The sequence below is a fragment of the Hippopotamus amphibius genome, chromosome 16, assembly GCF_030028045.1.
Source record: "Hippopotamus amphibius kiboko isolate mHipAmp2 chromosome 16, mHipAmp2.hap2, whole genome shotgun sequence".
Classification (NCBI taxonomy): domain Eukaryota; kingdom Metazoa; phylum Chordata; class Mammalia; order Artiodactyla; family Hippopotamidae; genus Hippopotamus; species Hippopotamus amphibius.
Window position 1 is genome coordinate 4,681,441 of NC_080201.1, and position 22,597 is coordinate 4,704,037.

The following is a 22,597-nucleotide window of genomic DNA, read 5'->3' on the forward strand; positions in this document are numbered from 1 at the left end:
GTTTCAAGTAATGTGATTCTTTAAGCATAGAGCCAGTTGAGATTTAACGCCAAATCTGAGAATGTTCTTTTATTTAAGTTCTCTATCAGATACAAGTTCTTTGTCAAATCATGAGTGTCCCCACCCTCCACCCCCGCCTTTTTTTAAGCTTGGGGAAAACATTCTCTTTAAAACTGAAGTTTATCAGAAGTCGTGTTTCTAGGCTCTTGTGGTGGATGGCGGTCCAGATGCTGCGCAGGTGGCCTGGGTTCCAGGCTGCGGAGTGTCTGTGTGTGTTTCACTTTGCCTGTGCAGTGGAGTGTTTCTCAAACACCAACATGGGTCGTTTGGGAATGGAGCTTGTCACCTGAGCCTCTGCCTGTTTCCTCCCACAGCCCGAGTGGCAACCTTACTTACCGCAGAACGGAGACAACATCGAGGTCGCTTTCTCGTACTCCTCAGTGTTGTGGCCCTGGTCAGGCTACCTGGCCATTTCCATCTCTGTCACCAAGAAAGCCGCCTCCTGGGAAGGTGTCGCCCAGGGGCACGTCATGGTCACCGTGGCATCCCCGGCAGAGGTGGACGTACGTTCGCGCCTGGGGGGCTCGTGGGGAAGGGGGGGCTCGTGGGGAAGCGGGGGACAGGCCGAGCGCCTGGCTCTCGGGTGTGAGGTGCAGTCCACGTGGGTCCAGGCCTGGCAGGCAGCTGGGGTCACAACCCGCTTGGTGAACGAGGCACGGGTGGGCTATTTTGTTCCAAATTTCAGGCTTAAAATGATTGTAAAAAGCAGAGTTAATCTTATGCAGTCTAGTCGTTTTTAGGAACCAGGTGCCTTAAATTTGAATTCTAACACCCTTAAAAGAAGAATTTGAATGGAATTAATCACGATACATGACTGTTCTTTCCTACCTTTGTTGTTATTAGGAATTCCTGTGTTCTATTTGGGTTAAATTGATAAATAGAGATGAGGTTTCAAACCTGAAAACTGAAAGTTTCTTCTGAGCTAAAGGGATGTTTCAAATTTCTTTTACTTTTTTCAGTCAAACAGTGGTGCAGAACAGACTTCAACAGTGAAACTCCCAGTTAAGGTGAAGATAATCCCCGCTCCCCCTCGAAGCAAGAGGGTTCTCTGGGACCAGTACCACAACCTGCGCTACCCGCCTGGCTACTTCCCCAGGGATAACCTGAGGATGAAGAACGACCCTTTGGACTGGTAAGCGGCTGCCAGACACAGCACCTGTCCCCCCCGCCGCCCCTGTCCTTCCTCAGCAGGGCTGGGACGGGTGGAGAGGTGGCAGCGACATAAGGCTACTTGTGTGTGGCCCTCAGTTCCCTCCCGGCATCTCTGTGCTCCCATGCTGAACGTGTCCAGTGCAGGCGGTTGCTGGCCTGGGACACCTGTGCCACTGCTGAAGTGATGCTTCAGTGCGTGTTACAAAATGTTTCTGTGGCCGTGTCTTGTCGTTTTATCTCCTTCATGCTTGTGCCGTGCAGGTGATTTCCTGTTACCACACACTTTACATGCAGCCCAGGGAGAGGCTGACGTTGTGCCAGTGCCCTGGCTCCCAGGCCTCTGTGGGCGGCGGGACCACTCCTTCAGAGACGAGCCCTGTGGCCATGTGGCCTTTATTCCAAGTGAGGACTGACGGCTGCAGTGCCGGGCTTCCTGTGTTTCAGGAACGGCGACCACATCCACACCAACTTCAGGGACATGTACCAGCACTTGAGGAGCATGGGCTACTTCGTTGAAGTCCTCGGCTCCCCCTTCACGTGCTTTGACGCTAATCAGTACGGTGAGCTGTGCGAGGTGCTGGCCGGCGGCCCCGCTCAGCTGGGCACGGGCTGGCAGGTTGGGGTCTCCCGCTCCCAGCGGGGCCAGGCCAGGCTGCAGAGAGTGGCTGTGTTCTTAATGCTCAGCTAGAATGCGAAACTCTCAGAGTCACTGGGGAAAAGCACATTTGTACACTCTTGTTATATTAATTTTTTTTTTAATTAAAAAAAACTTCAGCACAGAATTTTGCTCTTTTTCAAGTATATGAAATATCCTTATATGGGGCATCACCGGTGAAACAGGCCTCAACCGGCCGGTGTCCATGTGCTGTCGGACCCTGATCCTCCTTTTCACCCCCTTCTAAAGCAGAACAGGGCAGAGACCAGAATACTAGAAGCCAGTAACTGGCGTTGTTGAGGCCAGTGAAATACCGCGTTTCTGAAGCAGTGATGTCCTGTGGGTGCGGTGCCAGCCCTCACCCCGGGCCCCCGTCCCTCAGGAACGTTGCTCATGGTGGACAGCGAGGAGGAGTACTTCCCTGAGGAGGTGGCCAAGCTGCGGAGGGACGTGGACAACGGCCTCTCCCTCATCGTCTTCAGTGACTGGTACAACACGTCCGTGATGAGGAAGGTCAAGTTTTATGATGAAAACACGAGGTACTGATACCTATTGGTATTTGGGTAAGAAATGTGACTTTATGGGGATTAAATTCCACCCAGCAGAGACTTAAAGTGATTGGTTGGTTGTTGGTGGTCAGTTGGCGGAGATGGTCTTGAAAGATGCTTATGGAGGAAGTAAGCTGCTCATTGAGCCAGGCTCTGACTGAAAGGGTTCGTTGTCCTTGTTAATCTTAGACACTTGAGTTTTAAATTTCTGATTAGTTCTTTCCCATTCTCCCATCTCTCCTTTACTAAATCCATATACATTTAAATGCACCAAAAGAACTGTTATTTAAAGAACCTTCCAGTAGATTGGTTACTGATGAAGAATTCCCAGTGTGTTAGGAGTATCTCACCCTTATGATATATGTTCTTTCCTCAGCGTCTGTGACTTGAAGCTCTTCCTTCACGGACCCTCTCAGGGTCTAGGCTCTGTGCGCAGTGCGCTTGTGGGAGATGTGGAGCCTTTCACGAAGCGAGTCGAGCTTTGACGTATTATGCACACTGCCGGGAGCATTTACGTTGTACTGTTACTCAAACGCAGTTAGGTTGGGTTAGTTTTAGCAGAAACCTACCGTGGAGGGACTGGACTCTGGTGGGAAAAGTCAGTTTTGTCACAGAAATATTAAGCGTCTGTGGGCTGCTCTCATCCCTTGTTAAGCCCCTGTCACTTTCGCAGGCAGTGGTGGATGCCAGACACCGGAGGAGCCAACGTCCCAGCGCTGAATGAGCTGCTGTCCATCTGGAACATGGGCTTCAGCGACGGCCTGTATGAGGGGGACTTCACCTTGGCAAACCATGACAGTAAGGTTTAGTGTTTGTCTTTAGTAGGGCTCATCATTCCCAGGGGTGGGCGAATGTGTCCAAAGCTGCGTGTCTCTGAAGTCTAAGTTTCAGAGAGAGAGAAAAGGATGTGATGTCACCTAAGTAAGCAGGGTCTGTGCAGAGAACTGTTCAGTGGGGGCTACTCTTCGTTGCAGTGCTCAGGCTTCTCATTGCGGTGGCTTCTCTTGTTGTGGAGCACGGGCTCTAGGTACACGGGCTTCAGTAGTTGTGGCTCTTGGGCTCTAGAGTGCAGGCTCAGTAGTTGTGGCGCACGGGCTTAGTTGCTCCGCGGCATGTGGCATCTTCCCAGACCAGGGCTCGAACCCGTGTCCCCTGCATTGGCAGGCGGATTCTTAAGCGCTGCGCCACCAGGGAAGTCCCTGTCCAGATTTTTAAAATGAAAATACTTCCTGCGAGCATTCCTAATTTTGATGCCATCTGTAAGGTTCTTTATATCCTGTTTATTCCCAAATATAGGTCCCTGATTGTGTGTAAATTCTGTTTAGGAAATAACTATACATCTCATTTAACAAGTACCCCCCCCCCCCTTATTTTGGTGGCCAGTTTCTAAAATAACATCTTGAGCATTATTGCCACCAACTGTCCTGACTTAGGTTGTCCCAAGTTTCACAGCTCCGACTTCTAAAATCTACCCAGAGACCTTAGACTAATAGAATATTGTAGCTTGAATTTTGAGGTAATTGTAGTTTGTGTGACCAGGCAATAATATCAGGTCCTCTCTTAAGGTTAGAGACGATTTTAGAAAGTACATGGTGTCTAAAGAGCGCGTCTTAGGTAGATGAGCAGCTGCTGCCGAAGGCGTTGGGGGTGTCCGGGTTCTGACCTCGCACGGCTCTTCCCTAGTGTACTACGCGTCGGGCTGCAGCATCGCCAAGTTCCCAGAAGATGGCATAGTCATCACACAGGCCTTCAAGGACCAAGGTGAGGAGTGCTGCTCACCAGCTTCCTGGTTTCCCTTTTTCTTTCTTTTTAATTTTTTTAATCACAGTTTTATCACGTGCAACTCATCTACTGTAACATTCACCCTGTTAAAGTGTACAGCCCAGTGATTTTTAGTGTTTTCACAAGTTGTGCCGTCATCACCACCATCTAATCCCAGAGCCTTTTCATCACCAGAAAAGAAACCCTGTACCCGTCAGCAGCTCGGATTTTGTAAAAATTGTTGGCAGTGCGTCTACAGCACTTCAGGTGGGACGTCTGTCATGGTTCTGGGGATGCATGGAAAGATGAGACAGCGTCTTGCTGATGATTTGCATGTGTGTAGTGACCACTGCAGAGTAAGGTGGATTTCCTACAGGAGAAGAGGGGCTTTTGAGTATTTGTAGGTTTGGTTTTTTTTAGACTGTCTTCAAAGTTGCTTGCAATTTTTGTTACTATTTATGAATTGTTATTGCCAGATTACTGAAATTTTAGGAAAATGCTGACTGGTTTTGAACTTCTTAACTATGTGAAGGCAAAGAATATTAGAATCATCTCCCCAGACCCCTGAAGAATGAGAAGGGAAGAAAGGTCTTCACTTTCCGTTTAGCTTTTTTGAATACAGACAGGCATCACCTAGGAAGGCAAATGATGCCATGTCCCCCGGCGTCAGTACCTGTGACACTGCTGAGTGCACAGAGCAACCTGGGGTGCGGGTGGAGCCGGGGTGCCCCGGGCTGCCTCTGCCCTTCCCGAAGGCGGCAGTCTTCCCGCAGCCCCACTTCAGGGCCGGGGTTCCGCGCCGTGCACCTCTCTCACCTGTGCAAGGTTCCGAGGCTCCTCCCTGGCCAGCGTGATGGGCTCGTGGAGGCGGATCCGCTTCCGCGTGCGGGCTGATAGTTTGTATGTCAGAGTGGACAGCCCCCTTCATTGTGAAGTTTGTCGCTTTCTGTAATTGGAAGTCAGGGACAGTTTCATTAGTTGAAAGTGACGAGAAGTCAGGATTTCTCGCTCATCTGTTTGCATCTGCAAGGTAGAATTTACGTCTGTGTTGCCTGGAAGGGCTCCTTTCTTCCAATCAAGGCAAAGTCAGTTAATAAATATTTCTGTGTTCATAGGTTATATAAATTTTTTTTAAATAATTTTTTAAATAAATTTATTCATTTATTTATTGGCTGCGTTGGGTCTTCGTTGCTGCACACGAGCTTTCTCTAGTTGCTGAGAGCAGGGGCTACTCTTCATTGTGGAGTGCAGGCTCCTCATTGTAGTGGCTTCTTTTGTTGTGGAGCAGAGTCCCTAGGCGCATGGGCTTCAATAGTTGCGGCACATGGGCTCAATAGTTGTGACTCACAGGTTTAGTTGCTCTGTGGCATGTGGAATCTTCCCAGAGCAGGGCTCGAACCCGTGTCCCCTGCATTGGCAGGCAGATTCTTAACCACTGCGCCACCTAGGAAGTCCCTCAGGTTATGTTTTAACTTTAAGCACAGAAATGATCCTGTCTTCCCAGTCCCTGGGCACAGTGCACTGTGGGTTAGTGATTCTTTCTGAGATCTGTTGCTCACAGGGCAGTGCTGCTTCAGAAACCAACCCCTCTCCCCTCTGGGGTGAAGGCTGTGGTCTCCTTGTCGGCCTCTTGGGTCTGGTAGTTCCTCATTTTGGGGTGGGGGGAAGGAATCACAAGTAGGTTTGGTTTAAGGGTGCATACTTTATTTTGTTGTTCTGCTAGTCTGAAAATAAAAATTATCTTGGAATCCTTTTTAAGGGGCTTTTTATTTCCACACAGGCTTTACGTTGAATAATCTTTTGGGTACAAAATAAGAATTTGAAAATCTGGGTTTTGCTGGATCAAAAAGACCGTATTGTCAGAACCACGAGGCCAAGCTGCAGTGCTGTGTGTACTTTCCCTGCTTCATCTGTGTGCCTGCTCTGTCTCTCCCTCCTGACAAAGGAAATCTTGTTTTCCCTTCCATTCAGCTCCTAGTGGGATTATACGGAGAGAGCGGGAAGGGCTGTGTTTTCATAGCCACAGACGTTTTAGATGTGAGCACTGCAGTCGATACTGGCCCCTCATGCAGACGTGTGTTGTCTCCAGTGTGAGGGGCGCGTTGGCTGCAGGGGGGAGACCTCATGTGTGTGTGATGGTGTCACCGGCAGTTGCTGCCGTGGCATATGTGGACTGTTGGCTTCTTGATTAAGTCAGCGTGGTAAATTGTGTCGTCTGGGCAGAGGTGAGAGGGCTCTGCTGGTGGAACAGTTGTCCTGTATTTGTGAGAGTCACGTAACAGATACCTTAAATCTAAACTAAAAATACGTGGGCGTTACGTTCTAAAAATGATTTCTGGTTGTCCTAGCTTTTAGTTATTGAGCACAAAGCTGGGCGCCAGGGTGTGTCACTGTGAACATGGGGTACCTGTGTGTTGATCAGGCGCCGCCCCTCGTGCGTGTGGTCCGAAGACATAAGCCTCTCGGCATAATAAGAAGGGACAAAAACTTGTCTTTGGGGGATAAGAAGGGAGGAATGATACCTTTAGGACTGTGAATAAACTGTGTACCACCATCTCAAGCGAAAAGGCAAGAGGAGGGTTAAGGGGGTGTACACACACAGCATGAATGTGGCTGCAACCCACGTTAGTGCCACTTTGTACATTGTTCTCTTATCCTAAAAGTTTGCACTGTTGTGATTGAATATTAGATTTTGCTGTGTTTTGTTTTGGAGGGGTCATGTGGACTAAATGTCAAGTTAAGGGGCAACTGGAAAATGCTTCCTTCCTCCACAGAAATTCTTATTGCTGTCTGTGTTGTGTTGTTTCAGGATTGGAGGTTCTAAAGCAGGAAACGGCAGTTGTTGAGAACATCCCCATTTTGGGGCTGTATCAGATCCCGGCCGAGGGCGGAGGCCGGATCGTACTGTATGGAGACTCCAACTGCTTGGACGACAGTCACCGGCAGAAGGGTGAGCCCTGGTGGTGCGGCCGCAGCAGGTGGGGCTGGGTGGCGTGGATGTTCCTGCCCCTTCTCCCCTCGTCCCGGGACAGGCAGCGGTGAGATGTTGGTAAACAGAGGCTGCTCAGGTGAGCCAGGTGCTTGGCGTGTTGTGATAGATACTGCGGGTCGCGCGGGTTGAATCAGCAAAACGAAACCACACTCACCGGCCTTCTCCGTGCTCATCGTCCCGAGGCCGCGGATGCCAGGCCCCCCGTGTTTCGGTGGGGAGGCCCGTTTACCTGGTTTCTGCCCTGCCCGGCGTCCCCCTCTGGAATCTGTGTCCCTGTCACTGCTGTGGAGGCCCCCTCTTGGGTCTGACCAGCCCTTTTCTGGCACTTGGCCCTTGTCCTAGACGTGAAAGTTCCGGCTTTTGTGAGGGGTGTTTGGTGTCGTCGCTGGTGTGCTGGTGAGGCAGAGCGTGGATAACCGGTCCTTAGCACCCTTCCCCTTTCTTGGCATCTCTTGGTGCCTCCTTCAAGTCTGGGGGCTTGAGCCTGCACACAGACTTTCATTTTTCTCATTTTGTAAAGGAGCGGGTGGGTGCACATGTTCCATCTCTGCTGGTGAGATGACCACAGCCAGGACCAGAACCTAAACTTCCAGGTCCCTGAGGCCTGGGGGCAGGCAGGGCGGGGGGGTCCTGTCCTCATATGTGCAGGTGGTGACCAGGCGTCCCAGGAGGAGGGAGGTGGCTTGAGCGTGAAGCGTCCCTCTCTCTCTGACGTGAAGGTTGACTACGTTCCTAGCATTTCATGTAAATCCTTAGAATATGATTAGATTTTTTAAAATCAGAGGTGAAGGTTAAAGTCATAATTGAAAGAAGATTAATGTTGTATTTCTACATAGGTTGTCTTTTAAGAGCTGAGATCTCTGGTGAGAGTCTTTATTAAAACTGTAGATGCCCGAGAGGCTGCCCTGGTCCTTACACTTCCAGTGTCCACCTGGAGGAGCTTTCAGGGCTGTGAACGCTTGACCGGGTGCTCAGTTAGAAGACAGGTGCTTCCTGCCATCCCCGCTCTGTAAGCCTCGTCCCATCCGTGCTGGTGTTGATAGGATGCGGGGTGGCGGCCGCGGGGAGGAGCGGTGACCCCAGGTCGAGAGCCAGTGCAGCTCCTCCCCTCCTGATAGGAAGGGTCTGTGGGTGCAGCCCTGTGAGGGGGGCTGTTGAGCGCAGCCCAGCACCTAGACTCCCTGCTTTCTACTTTGTGTTTGGGGCCCACTGACCCAGGGCAGCCCAGACTATTAGACTTGCGTTGACCTTGAACCCACCTCCCTGTGGCGTGCACACGACAGCCCTGGCTCCACCCTCACCTGAAAATCTAGACCCCCTCCCCCAGGACAGCCTGTGGGCTTTGCGGGAGCCTCGCTGCCTGCTCTCCCCTCCTCTCACCCGGACCCTCATTTTCCAGGCGGTTTTTTTCTCCATGATGTCACGTGGTCCCACTGTCCCTGGAGGAGCCCTCTCTGTCCTTGTCGTGAGATCCAGAGCCGAGGGGCGCCTGGGCAGCTTGTGCAGCCCCGAGCCTGGGGGCCAGCCTGGCCAAGCCCGGGGCCTGGGAGTGAGGCCCACGGGGGCTGCCGCTGACCATGGAGGGCGCTAGAATCTCACGAACGGGCCTGTATTGGGACCTGATCTTCTCCTGTCCCGTTTCCCCTTCGTTCGGGGGCTTTTATTTTCCTGTAGAGGTTGCTTTGAAAAAGTCTAGCTGCTAAGCAGCATGTTTCTGAACCTGCAGACTGCTTCTGGCTCCTGGACGCGCTCCTGCAGTTCACGTCGTACGGGGTAACGCCCCCCAGCCTCAGCCACTCGGGGGCTCGGCAGCGCCCCCCCAGCGGAGTGGGCTCGGTGGCCCCGGAGAGGATGGAAGGTGAGTGGCCACGGGGAGCGCCTTGCCTGCCCGTGACGTGAGACGGGCTCGCAGGAGCTTCAGCTCCTGGGCTCTTGGGAGGAGCAGCTAGCAGTTTTGAGCGCTCATTAGGTACGAGGTGCCGGGCCAGGGCTGCTTCGCACAGATTACTTTCTAGTTGCTCTCAGAACCCTTGGAAATAGATGCTTTCCAGTTCACAGGGCCCCACGTCACCTAGCAGGTGACAACTGGATGGCCATGCAACGGGGCCCGGTCTGCGAGCCTTCGCGGCCCTAGCCCCTCCTCTCAGGCTGTCCGTAGACGCTTGGTGTGAGCCGCGGTGTCGTTCTGAACTTGCCGGTAGCTACATATGAGGAATAGAAAGAAGCACATTAAGTTCATTGTGGTAAAACTCTTTAGCCCCACTCACCAGAATATTCTTGTTTAAACATGGGACGCCCACCCTCTCAGTTGCTCAGAAGCCTCATGCGGGCAGTGGCTACAGTAAGGGACAGCACAGATCTGAGACGCAAAAGGAATGTCAGATTTTGAAAATGCAGATTTTCTTTGTGGCCTGAGCGTGAAATATTTCAAACGAGAAAGCTGTTTGCATGAAGCGTGTCGTCACGCTTTGAGTGTAGCCTTACGCATGTAATTATGGTCAGTGAGGTGGCCTGGCCAGTGCCGTGTGTACACTGTGGTCACTTCAGAGGGAAGGCTGTCCTGTTTGCTCACCCTGGGCGGTGAGCACGTCACCTGGGAGGCGGCAGCCAGGCCTCGCTCCTGAGCACCTGGCGGACAGGTGAGCAGTGCGTGTCGTGGGCCTGACGGCCAGGAAACAGATGGCAACTGATGAAGTCTCTTTTTCCCCCTGCGTCTTCTGAATGACGATGGCCCTGTTGTCGGCGTGGGTGCTGCCCAGGGAACCACCTGCACCGCTACTCCAAGGTCCTCGAGGCCCGGCTGGGAGGCCCCGAGCCGCGGGCGCTGCCGGCCTGTCCGCACCTGTCATGGGCCAAGCCACAGCCGTTGAATGAAACGGCTCCCAGGTCGGTGTCTCTGTGCTTTTCCACTCCATCTACTGGGTTTATGAATCATTGCTTTTTTTTTTTTTTTTTTTAAATAGGGGATGGAATTTTACTGACATCATTATCGAATAATCAAACCCAGCTTGTCACTCGGTGATGGTTTTTAAATTAGCGAGCCCCCTGTTGACCTGTAGAGTTGTGCGCCCTGGTGGTGTCCTGCATGCCAAGTGCTTTGGGTAATTAGCCTTCTGCTTGGTTTGGTTGGTTCTTGTTCAAAAAGCTGTGATCTGACAGTGATGTCCCTTGAAGGGAAGTTCTGGCTCCTTTAGTTCGAAGTTCGGGAGTCGGGCACTCCCATGTGTGGTGTTGATTCTGGAATATCAGCAGGGTCTTTCTGTGTCACACCAGGGGGCAGGGACTTCGGGAGTAGGCCTGTCACCAGGCTTGAGTTGCGTCTGTGCCCTCACCCCATGCTGAGTGTTGTCCCTGGGAAGGTGACCTCATACCCTGTCAGGCCCAGACTCTGCTGATCTGCCTGGTTCTCCATCTGTCTAGCTCGACCTCTTCATTCGTGTCATTTCCTTTCAGAAGCCAGAAATTAAGTGCCCCCTGCTGTTTGTCTGTTTCGGGTAGAACTGCCAGCTCAGTCTGCCGGCTCCAGGTTTTCTCTAGATTGCGCCCTCTCCCTGTTTCTCTCTTTGGACCCCGGGGCCCCAGCAGGACACTCTCCTGCTCTGGGAGGAGATGTGAGGTGTTGGTACTGTGATGCAGGGGTCCTTATTCTGGGCACGGCTGTGGGAGCAGCACCCCCCCCCCCGGGCTCCTCCTCCTCTGAGCGGTGCTGCAGGCAGCTGTCTCCCCTCGCAGGCAGCACCCCCCCCCCCCCCCCCCGCATGGGGCAGGTTCCCCTCGGGGGGCGGGCTTCTGCCTTGTCTCCCCCACTAGCCTGCCCCCTTTGCTTGGGTCTTGGTGTGTACAGGCGCCAGGGTGAGTGTGGCGGGGCATGGAGGGCACCGTCTGCGCTGTGCGCCGTGAAGAGGGGGCCGCCTGCAGGACGCCCCGGAGCTCCCTTTGCTTCACTGTGGTTGTGGACGGGAGCACTGGGCACATCGCTCACGGGCCGGCTCATCTTCAGAACACGCTCGGTAGGAAACAGAATCGTAGCTGCCTCACGCTGTCTCCTCGTCAGCAGTTTTTTCCTGAAACTTTAATTACTGAGTACTTTTCCATTCCAGTTAATGTGCCATTATTTAAAAATTTCTGATAAGATTCCATTTTTACATTTTATTTATTTATAACCTATCATTATCCTAGTATTCAAACCAGACTTTAACTCCAGCTGTGGTCAGCAGTTCACACTCAGTGGACAGTGGCTGTTGGCAGAGGTTCCTGAAGCCCAATTCTCCCCGGTGCTGCGCAGGACAGTGAGGACTAGATGACGGTATCCGCGTGTCTGCGAGTCCACGTCAGACAAACCCATTGAGCCCCCGCCTGGCCCGTCAGGGGTGCTGATGCCATGCAGGTCCTAGAATTTGATTTCCAGTCGCTCTCAGGAATTCCTTCTTAATACACCGTTATCTTGCATCGCATGTCTTATTGGAAATTGTTCTCAGCCCTCAGCGACCTAGATCTAGGTCTAGATTCTGAATCTCTGAAGCGATGCAAGACAGTGTCAGACAGCCCCAGACAGCCCTGGAAAGGCTGAGGGTCCGTCGGCCCAGGGCTGAGTGCAGGCGTCCCCTCTGCCCCTGAAACCAGAACTCATTTCCCGGTGTTGCTCCTGGGCGTCAGGCTTCCACGCCCAGAACAGCTGCAGGAATGTCAGACCCATGAGGAGCCCCTGGGCGAGGCTAACCTTCTGTCCTCCCCTCGGGACGTTGTAAGATTCTCAAATGAGAACGTGGTGCACTGTCACCCCGTCTGCTTAAGAAGAAGGGGCCACTGCCAGGTAATTAAATTCCAGAACAGAAAGCACCATGAGAATTAAAGTACAGCCCCTGTATATTCATCTGCAGGGTTATAAAGCTTAAATGTCATTGATTCTGTAACTTAGCATTGTCAGTTTAATTTTCAGACTGATTAAACCTGAAAAGTAAAGGTAAATCACATAAAATAGTACAGGTTATAGTACTCGTTGGCGTTTTCTGAGCAGTTGCCCAGCTGGATGTGCACGATAGCAGCTTATCTACTTCCTGCTGAGAAGGCCTCTTGACAGAGCCAGCATCCGCCGGCCTCCCGCTGACCTTCATCCTGATTGCTGATAGAACTGAACTCTGCTTTCACTTGGCCAAAGTAAGAGATGGGCCAGCAATTTCCAAATGAATAAGAAGCAGAAAAATGGAGAGTTCATAATTTGCAAGCACATTCTGTTCTTTCCCCTCATGTTAGCCAGAACAGTCTTCAGGTTTTCCATTTGCACTCTTCGCTTGATCTCTGAGTCTTCCCAAGCTGCTCTTGGCAGTGTACCAGCCTTTCTTCCTCAGTGACAAGTCGTATTGGCCTGAACAAGTTCTTCAGGTCTCAGAATTAGTAATAAGAATAATGGTGAGTCGTGACGAGCCCAGTACATTTTGCAAAGCACATGTGTTACCTTCCGTCATCATCCCGGCCCTGCAGGCGAGGCAGGTGCTTGTTCCTTTATTCCCATGGTTTGTGTCCACCCCTCGGCCACTTGTTTGTCTGTGTGGTTCTCCCTCCTGAGAGTGGTGTCCTTGAGGACCAAGGTGACGACTGGACCCCCGCACCAAGTCTGCCCCCTTTGCCGCGGTGGTTTGCGTCCATCAGAGAGCAGTGCCCACGGCTCTGCTGCCTCGCAGTGGAGACTGTGTACCTTCCGGCCGGGCCGTGTCCACTCACCAGTGTCCACCAGCTCCTTCCAGAGATTACGTGTAGTTTCATCTCCTTCTGCTGGGTGACATTTCCAGTTTAAGCCAAGACAGGCTCATGTTGGTGGTGTTATAAACCCTCTAGAACTGAATCTTGTGTGTATGGACTTTGACATTCCTGTCTTGGGGCCTGGAAGTGCCCTTCTGGTTGTCCACGGTTGTGTTTAGGTAGATGTAAATGGGACATCATTTCACATTTCTGTTTAAATCACATTCTGCTTCCTAGGGATTGGCTCAGCTTCTTGGGTCAGTACAGTGGCTTATTTTTATTTTGTTTGAATCCATTTTCCTGAAGTAATCTTTGGAAACACCAGAAGTTACTCTCCATTGACCTGGACAAGGTGGTGTTACCAAACTTCCGATCGAATCGCCCTCAAGTGAGACCCTTGTCCCCGGGAGAGAGTGGAGCCTGGGACATTCCTGGAGGTCAGTTCTTAGGCGCTTTACTATTGGGCTGAATTGTACTATGGTTGGTTCAAAAGAGCCTCCCTCCCTCCCTCCCTCCCTCCCCCAGGAGGTGGGCCAGGCCAGTCCTGTCTTTGCCTTCTTGGGAGCCACGGTGGTCCTGGCTTTCTTCGTGGTGCAAATCGCCAAAGCCAGAAGCAGACCTCAAGGAGTAACACACTGTCGTCTCTTAGAAAATCGTACCTGAATTTTCAAATTTGCATTTCTTTTATGATGTCCATCTGTCACAGCCTGGCCCCCGAGCCTCAACTCAGACATCTTCACTGATTCTCTGTGCCAGCCCACCTGGGATGGGACTTCCCTGAACTGGCATTCTCAGTTAAATGCGGGGGTGTCCATCACCCCAAGTGACGTCAGATGTTTCCCCTTCCTCCCCCCACAGATAATGGCTTTGGCCTGACTGGACTGTCAGGGGCAGGTTGTCCTTTATCTGGAACAGTCTGACCAAGCCATTCCAGCAGAGAGTGGGCTCCTCTTCCGCTCTGGAAATCCCTGTGCTCTTGCACAAGTTTATAGCTCCCAAGGGGCTCTTCTCCTGGTTCTAGGAATTGGCCAGAAACTGTAGGGATCTGGAAGGGGTACCCTGGCCCATGTGGTCCAACCCTGGGAACTTTGTGTGCTGACGTCAAGCTCCTGAGGGCCTTGCCTGCAGGTTCCAGGGTGCACGGATGCCGGTTAGTTCTGGAAACCCAGCGTTGCTCAGTTAGAGCTGTGCGACAGCACAAACCCAGGGTCCTCCAGTGGCCACTCTCAGTTCCTGACCACGTGTAGCATCTGTGGAGGTCTTCCCAGTGGCGGGGGCGTGCCCAGCCATCCTTACCTCTTCCTCCTGCCCAGCTGGTGTGACACCAGCACCTCTCCCCCCAGTGTCTAGACTTGTCCATCTTCTGTGGTTTTCATGAAAACAGAAATGGGGTGTCCCCATTGCAGATCATCTGTGGCAGAAGAAAGGCCATGCTGGTTTCTGAGGGGCGCTTGGATGGGGGAGGCAGAGCGGAAACCCCACACCCCACCTCCTGCCCCAGGAAGCCGCCCATCTGAGAGTCTGGCTGCGTTTCTCTCATTCTTTCTCTGGGTCACTGCGAGCCCCGCTCGTCTCGTAGGCACAGAGGCCGCGGCTGTGCGGACTGACCATCCCCGCTGTCCTCCTGCAGGGATCATGCCCGGCCGCTACAACCAGGAGGTGGGCCAGACCATTCCCGTCTTTGCCTTCCTGGGAGCCATGGTGGTCCTGGCCTTCTTCGTGGTGCAGATCAACAAGGCCAAGAGCAGGCCAAAGCGGAGGAAGCCCAGGGTGAAGCGCCCACAGCTCGTGCAGCAGGTTCACCCACCAAAGGCCCCCTCGGTGTGACGTTTGCCCGGCTGGCCTGAGAGCCGGGGAGCGCCTTTGAGGGTGGTTGCAGTAGGCGGCGGGCGGAGCCATGGGGTCCCAGGGGGCCTCTGCTCTGAAGGGCTCAAGCCTTCAGCTGGGCGCATGCAGCAGCTGAGGGCCTCTGCTGAGTGGGCCGCCCCTGGTGAGGAGAGCAGGCCGTCGCTGTGTCGTGCGGGGCTGAGGCCGAAGATGGACCCCGCAGGGCAGCCTGGAGTCAGACCTCGCCGGCCGCCTGTGCACCAAAGACTCAGACAACTTCTAAAGGCTGTCGGGGAGGAAACCGCTCTGACCAAGCTAGACGTGCTCCATAAAGGCTATTTTCTATATTTATTGTTGGGGAAAAGTCACTTTAAAGACTTGTGCTGTTCGGAAGCAAAGCTATTTTTTTTGTCGACGGAATGCAGTTTTTTACTATTACATCATGAGGAATACCACAGATGCCGTGATCTCCTTTCTGATGAAAGGACAGACTGAGATTTGAAAGAAACTTGCACAAATCTGTGAAACATAGCCCTTCGCTTTATTTTTATAAGTATCAACTGCCATCATGTTTTGTAATTTGGGTCTTGATTTCACCATTGTCGGTGAAGAAAATTTTCAATAAATATGCATTACCTGTATGAAGCTAAAAGAAGTGTGTAACGGGCTCTTTCCCCCCTGTCCATTTCTCTTTGATGACAACCTGGAATGGGTTTTGAATCAGTGTGTTAAATATTTTTTCGGATGTAATTCACATACTGCAAAATACTCCATCTGAAAGTGTATATTCAGTGGTTTTTAGTATATTCACAACGTTGTACAACGGTCACCGCTGTAGTTCCAGAATATTTTCATCACCTCCGAAAGAAAACTTACACCCAGCGGCAGCTCAGCCTCTATCCTCTCCCCCACAGCCCCAGGCAAGCACTGATTTGCTGTCTCTATGAGTTTGCCTATTCTGAACATTTCATGTAAACGGCCTCACATAATACATGGCCTTTGGGGACTGGCTGCTCTCATGGAGGGTGTTTTAGTGGTTCACCCACGTTGTAGCTGTCTCAGTACTTCACTCCTCTCTAGACCTGAATACCACTCTGTCGTATGGAGATCGTATTTTCTTTATCCTCACTCGATGGACATCTGAGCTGTTTCCACTTTGTGTCTGTTGTGAATAGTGTTGCTTTGAGCATGCGTGTACCATTTTTGGTGTGGACATAAGTGTTCATTTCTGTTGGGTTGACACCTAGAAGTAAAGTCCTAAAGCTTTATGCTTCACTTTTTGAGGAACCACCAAACTCTTTTTCCAAAGCCGCTTCACCATTTTACATTCCTGCCAGCAGAGTGTGAGGGCCCCAGCTTCTCCACATCCTCACCAGCACTTACTGTTATACCCGTCTTCTCGACAGTAGCCCCCTCGTGGGTGTGAAGTGATACCTTGTGGTTTGATTTGCATTTCCCTAGAGAGTGATGATGTGGAGCATCTTTTCATGTATCTATTGGCCATTTTTATGTCTTCTTTGGAGAAATGTCCGTTTCAATCCTTTGCCCGTTTTTTAACTGAGTTGTCCTTTTATCATCGACTTGTAAGAGTTCTTCATATATTCCAGATGTAAGTCCCTTATGAGGTATATGACTTGCAAATAGTTTCTTTCATTTTGTCAATTGTCTTTTTACTCTCCCGATGGTGTCCTTACAAGCATTCAGAGCTTTTCATTTTGAGGAAGTCCATTTTATCTGTCAGGGCCATTTCTAAGAAACCATTGCCTAATCCAAAGCAGCCTGTTAATTTTTAACCTCTGCTTGTACAGTCTGTTTTCTGTCCTCCAAGTGGCCAAACGTTGGCTTTCAGATCACAGGTGAGGATAGACTGACCGGAGAGGGCCGAAGCCATGTGGGATCGGGTTGCTGGTGAGGTCCTGGGAAGAGAATGGCCCAGGCCGAGGGGTGAGGGCGGAGCTGCCAGCACCTGACTCTCCCTGCCACCTGTCACCCTTGGCAGGTCACAGCGGTGACCTGGCGGCTTTTAACCACATTCCTTGGCTGCTCTCACTTCGAGGATTTAGAGGCATTGCTGAGGGCCCTGCAGGGCTCTCCCTGTCCCCGGCAGCCCTGAGAATGTTGGCATCTGCAGCTCTCAGTGGTGTGTCGTCCTCAGAGATACCCTGGACCTCAGCATACCTTCAACACCTCAGAGCAAGGGACTTGTGCACCAATTGTTAGGAGCCTCTGGTCTCCCTACCTGCCCTCCACAGGTGTAGACGGCTTACCACCTGCCCCCAGCACTGTGAAAGCTGGGGTCCCACAGGCCAGTCAGGTCCTGGGAGTGGGGACTCACCTGAGCGCCCAGGCCCCGTCTCGGGGATGGCTTCATCTTTCAAGAGAAGCCTGTAGTCTGGAGAATGCGAAATCTCCCAGTTTTGATGTCAGCGAATGGTTGAATTAGAAAAATTTATCAACTAGAGAGCGTTCCTCCAGCTCTGTTGTAAGGGCATCCTAAAGCTGTAGCCATGTGGCTGTGAAATGACGTTCCAGACCCCAGAGCATTGAGTTGGGCACTTAGTCTCCACACTGGTTACAGACCTTGGGTTCACCTGTCTCTTTGGGGACTTGGATACCTCGTCCCTAAAAGGTGGGCCCTGGACTTGGGGGTCTCCCATTCCCACTTGCTGGGAGGATCCCTCGCCCAGACTTGGAGCTCTGCATCTACACGTGTTGCTTGCCTTGGCGACAGGCTCTCCTGCTCCGTCCCTTCCCTGTGCTGAGACCTGTCGCTGCCCTGCTTGCTCTGCGGAGACCAGCTTCCCCTTTACTGGGTGGAGCCCCTGGCCCAGCCTCGAGTGCTCTCACGGCAGTCTTGGTGCACCTGTGTGTGCTTTGGGTGTGGGCGTTGGTAAGGTCACATAGTTGGGACAGGACGAGGACAGAGATGGACAAGTATGGACCCCCAGGCCATATATCAAGGCCAGGTCGACAACAAAGGAGAGCTGTTAAGGTACCAAGAGTTTTAGGGCCCTGTGTTCCTGCCGCTCCAGAGGGGACCCTACATGGGGGGTCACGTACAGGTGATGGTCAGCAGTACCGAGGCCTGGCACGGAACGTGCCTGCCACGAGCAGCTGTCTCACAGACGTGCAGATCCTTTCCTGTTTGCCAGCCAGAACGGTATCGTCGGGAGCTGCGCGCCCTGCGCCAGAGTCGGGGAGGAGGGAAGTGGCGAAGGAGCAGTGAGACTCAGCTGGTGAGAGGGCTTCAGTGGGGCAAGCATACAGAGCACGGATTGGCTCTCTGGAGGACCAGTTGATGGGGTCTGCTGTGTGCTGCCCTGCCCAAGGTGGGGGCCTTGTCGACTGTTGGTGCTGGGATACCCAGGTCCACGTGGGAGGAATGTTCCACAGATGAGGTCACCATTCAGGGCCCTGGCTGTAGACTCAGGCCGCCTGGGGTCCATCCAGTTCCTGCCTGGCCACTTGCTGCCCGTGGGCCTTCTCTGACATCATATAGCCCCAGGCCTGACACAGAGGCAGCGCTCAGTTATGTCATGTGTCCCTTCATGGTGACAGATGTTCCTGAGGCCTGCTTGCTGCTTTGAAGATTCCTTTTCATGCCCTGACGTGAACTCTTATTGTTCTAGGGAACGGGCTCTATTTCTTTTAAAAACTGAAAACAGGAGGCGCCAACCCAGCACAACCACAGATAGGTCTGGGAGTCCTCGGGGGTCCTGGGGTCCCCGTCGGGCCCCAGGGCTGGTCCCTAACTATGCACATCTAGCCAGGCAGCACCCTTACTCTGTGGAGATGGGCCAGAAATGGGGTCAGCAGGGCACCCCCACCCTCCCTTAGCCCCACCCTGTCAGCACACGGGTCTGGGGTCTTCCCTGCACATGCACTTAGCCCTCCAGTGCCCGGGCACCAGGACCCTGAGGACCTCCCACCAGAATAGGCCTGTGCTCGGTGAGCCTGCCCAGAACAACGGTGCTTCCTCTGCTGAGTGCACCGCTGGCCTGGCGTTGGCGATGTCTTGCGTGCATTATGGGGTCTGGGGGTCTCAGCCGCCCCGTGATGCTCCCACCATTTCTCAGGTGAGAAAACCGAGGTGGGACCAGCATTCCGGCCCAGGTCTGGCCTGGGCCTGAGCTCTGAGCCCCCCAATGCCAGACTGCTTCCTCTTTTCTTATGGTGGGAAGGATGCCCCCTTGCTCATAATAATGGAGGGGGGGTGCTACTTAGCTTTACTGGCCACGAAATGAAGTGAGTTAAAGGGCTATCATATTTAGAGTGAGAACTTTCCAGAGGAAAAAAATTCGTGATTTTTTTTTTCAGCGGTGCCCTTAAGAAGATATTAACACACAGAATGTTGGTTTACTTTGCTGGTGACATGAGGGCTATGCAGGTGAGCGTCTTAAGCATAGTTACCTGGTCCTTTCTCTAGACTTACTAAATCATATGCTCCTTGGGAAGAGCCTGGAGATCTGTTTGGGAAAGTCCCCAAGGTAAACAGAACGACCATAGAACCCAGCTATTGAACTCCTACGTGTAGACCTAAAGGAATTGAAAACAGGTGTTCAAACAAAAACTTGTACGTGGAAGTTCCTAGCTGCACTCGTCACGGTAGCCAGAAGATGGAAAGTACCCACGTGCCCATCAGGTGGGTGACTGGGTGAGGGCGGGCGGCCTGGTCGGCCTTAAAGGCAGCCAAGCGCCGGTGGCGCTGCAACGTGGCGGAGGCTCGCAAACACTGCGCTCATAGTGTGGGGCCCCGTCTGCGTGAAGCGCCCAGAGCGGCCGTGCAGGCAGGAGGCGGGGGAGTGCTGCTTCCGGCCGGGGGAGGGCGTGCTGGGGTCTGGAAATGTTCTGGAACTAAGCAGTGGTGACGGTTGCACAGCACTGTGAATGCACAAAATGACACAGCTGTACACTTGGGCTAAAATGGTGAATTGTATGTAATTTTACCATAAAACCCCACCCAGATCTCCCCAGGGGATTCTTGTGAACAGGCCAGGTGGGAGCCCCTGGCCTGGAGACGGGGAGAGGCTGGCTCTCTGGCTCCCCAGACCCTACATCAACATGGACCTGGAGGTCAAGGACCCAGGTGACGAGGACTCGGCCTCCGGCCTGGCCGCTAACGCCTTCCAGGTGCCGCTTCCTTTGGATGCAGCGGGTGGGGGTGGAGGAAGGCGAGCATTGAGGCTGGTCGGTGATGCTTCCTTTCACCTTCACACACCAAGGTGCAGTTTCTCTTCCTTCATCCAGAGAGGAACTCTGGGTCATAACTCAGGGCAGCAGCCCTTCCATAGGGTGGGGAGGGGGGTGGGCAGCAAGGCCTGTGCCCTTGGGCCGTGTGTCACCCAGAGGCTCCCAGTCTCTGCTCTGCTGCTAAGAGGAGACCTCTGCTGTGGAGCTGCGGGGTCAGAGGGTAGGAAGACCGTGGCCCTTCAGCCTCTCAGGTGTGCCCGACCATCCGGGTTCTGGGTATGCCCGTTTCCTGCTGCTGCTGTAACAAGTTACCAGGCTTAAAATAGCACATTTACTCCCTGCAGTTCCTGAGGTTGGAACTCCAAAATCAGTCTCGTGCAGCTGAAATCGGGGCTGGTTCCCTCTGGAGGCTTCGAGGAGATTGATTTCCTGGCCTTTTCCAGCTTCTGAAGGCGCCCGCATCCCTTGGCTGGGGCCCCTCCGCCTCCTCCAGGGCACACCACTCCACCCTCTGCTTCTGTCAGCACGTCTCTGCCCTCCCACCCCTCCTGTGTCCCTGTTCTCAGGACACTGTGATGACGTTTAGGGCCCACCGAGGCCACCCAGGATACGCGCCCCCTCTCAAGGTCTGGAGTTGGTCTCATCTGCAGAGTCCCTTTGCCCGGTGACAGGCACAGCCACAAGTTCTGGAATGAGGGTGAGGACGTCTTTGGGAGCCCTCATGCAGCCCACCGACCACACTGGGTTCCTGTCCCTGAGCCGTCGTCTGTTTCCCTCAGAGGTTAACTGCTGCCCTCAAAAGTCGGTGAGCTTCTGTATCTGAAGACCCGAGGCTTTACTCTTTCAATGTCTGTTTCATTCATTAAGCTGCCTTTTGAGGGCCAGGCCAGGGCAGAAAGCTGAAAAAGATGAAGCATCCCTGCCTGACCCTGTCCTAGGTAAAACCCCTAAAAATCCTAAATGTCAACCAAGTCTGTCATTCTGTGTGCCCCCTGAGGGTATACCTTGCAGATTGAGTTACCAGTCTTGGGCCTGTGGCTGCTTTGACAGCTGGCGATAGGTGGTATTTGTTGGGATCCAAATGTGAACCTGAAACTAGAAACAAGAAAATACTCTCAAAGGAGTGCCAACCAGTTTCATTACTGAAGCCCTTGTTGAGTCTCCACCCCTTATCAGCAGGCAGGAGCCCGCGCCGTCCTCCACCCTCTCCCTCCAGGTTGAGGGATGTTCAGAAGATAGGAGCCTGAACCCTGAACCTGTGGGTTAAAAGTCATTCCACCTGCCGTCACTCATCAAGGTCGTGAAGACTTCATGTCCTCCAAGCAGCACGAAGCCTAAACAGTGAGCTGTTTGCCCAAGTTGATTTCCAGGAACTTGGAGTCTCAGCCATGTGTACTTGGGGCTGAGCCTGTGACTGGGTAGGACCACCGACCCCTCAACTGGGCCTGCGTGCGGGTCTGCTGGTGACCTTGTGAACGTGTGGAGGCCTGTGGCCTAGTTACACCTGCTCAGAGGTCAATCCCCGCACCTTTTCCCAATCACCTTTGTCGGTCTCCCCTTGCTGCCCAGGCCTCAGACCACTGTGCCTCTTCACTCCTGATCCCTCAGATACCTCGAGGCCCCGACCTCCTCAGAGGCGAACTTGAGGTTTGTGCAGTTGCACGCCCCTTGTGGTCTCCTCCGCACTCCCTTGCTTCTGAGGGCCAAGCTGGGGCTGTGGGCTCAGGCTCACCGGGGTGGTGGGGACCCTCCCTGCTCAGGGCCAAGGTTCTCCACCTCATGGCACGCCAGCACCTCTTGGGGAGCTTTATAGAAATCCTAGAGCCCGGCCTGTCCAGACCAGCTTCATCTAAGCTCTGAGGGTGGGCTGGGCACCGGCAGTTTGAAGGATCCCTCAGGTATTGTGCAGCCAAGGTTCAGAACATTATCTTGGAAGCTCAGAAGCCAGTGGAGGTAAAAACACAGACCTGTACAGATGATGGGATTTGCCCTGTGTGTATTTCAACAACAGTAACCCTCTTCCCACCGGATCCTCCTAAGGGCCCTGCAGGGCAGGGAGGGGCTGTTCCCACCATTTTGCAGGGGACCTCAGTGAGTCTTGGACCACAGTCCTGGGCGCTCTGGTTCCTGAGACCCACCCCGTCTGTCTCCCAGGACTTTCTAAAGGATGTGAGGACAAAGGTTCGCGGAAGTGAGCTGAGGTCACTTTCTCCCTGAAGTTCCCAACCTGTCAGGTGACCAAGACTCCGTGGAGACAGAAAGGAGGGACCCTGGAACATCCCTGGACGGGTGCTCGCCTGGGGGCCGACGCGGGGCTGTGTGCGGGGCGCTGAGCTGAGCCCCGTGTGCCACCGGAGCCGCCCGCCCACACAGATGGGGCCCCACGGGGCGCCTCTCCTCCCCGGGAAAGGTCACACAGCCCTGGGACTGGGCAGAGTGCGTATCAAAGCCCCTCAGAATTAAGAGGTTTTCCCCATTACATGGAATTTCACAGCCCAGTGGCCAATTTCTAAGTCATGCACGTTAATGGGCAGCTAATGAGGGACCCGGGAGGGACGGGGGTGCCCTGGGGGCCCGGAGCCAAGATTAAGGAGTGCAAAGCCAGGCCGGGTGAGGGCCCTTGATCTCCTCTTCCACTGCCTCGGGGTGGTTGTGGGGGGAGAGAGCCGTGTG

General features: G+C 53.2%; 1 protein-coding gene across 6 annotated transcripts in view; it reads left to right on the forward strand.

Annotated features, from left to right (window-relative positions):
- MBTPS1 (membrane bound transcription factor peptidase, site 1) overlaps nucleotides 1-15,402 on the forward strand; it is a 52,134-nt gene extending 36,732 nt beyond the window's left edge. For 4 of the 6 annotated variants that reach the window (XM_057713562.1, XM_057713559.1, XM_057713558.1 and 1 more), the window contains 11 exons: nucleotides 375-563; nucleotides 1,020-1,192; nucleotides 1,657-1,772; nucleotides 2,223-2,406; nucleotides 3,089-3,213; nucleotides 4,099-4,176; nucleotides 6,986-7,126; nucleotides 8,895-9,026; nucleotides 9,928-10,054; nucleotides 13,214-13,344; nucleotides 14,538-15,402. In XM_057713562.1, the coding sequence (XP_057569545.1) occupies nucleotides 375-563; nucleotides 1,020-1,192; nucleotides 1,657-1,772; nucleotides 2,223-2,406; nucleotides 3,089-3,213; nucleotides 4,099-4,176; nucleotides 6,986-7,126; nucleotides 8,895-9,026; nucleotides 9,928-10,054; nucleotides 13,214-13,344; nucleotides 14,538-14,734 (1,593 nt within the window). In that variant the 3' untranslated portion in view covers nucleotides 14,735-15,402. Of the gene's footprint in view, nucleotides 1-374; nucleotides 564-1,019; nucleotides 1,193-1,656; nucleotides 1,773-2,222; nucleotides 2,407-3,088; nucleotides 3,214-4,098; nucleotides 4,177-6,985; nucleotides 7,127-8,894; nucleotides 9,027-9,927; nucleotides 10,055-13,213; nucleotides 13,345-14,313; nucleotides 14,516-14,537 lie in introns of those variants that run through there. The other 2 variants (XM_057713564.1, XM_057713563.1) reach the window with 2 other exon arrangements.
- Nucleotides 15,403-22,597: the final 7,195 nt, after the last annotated feature.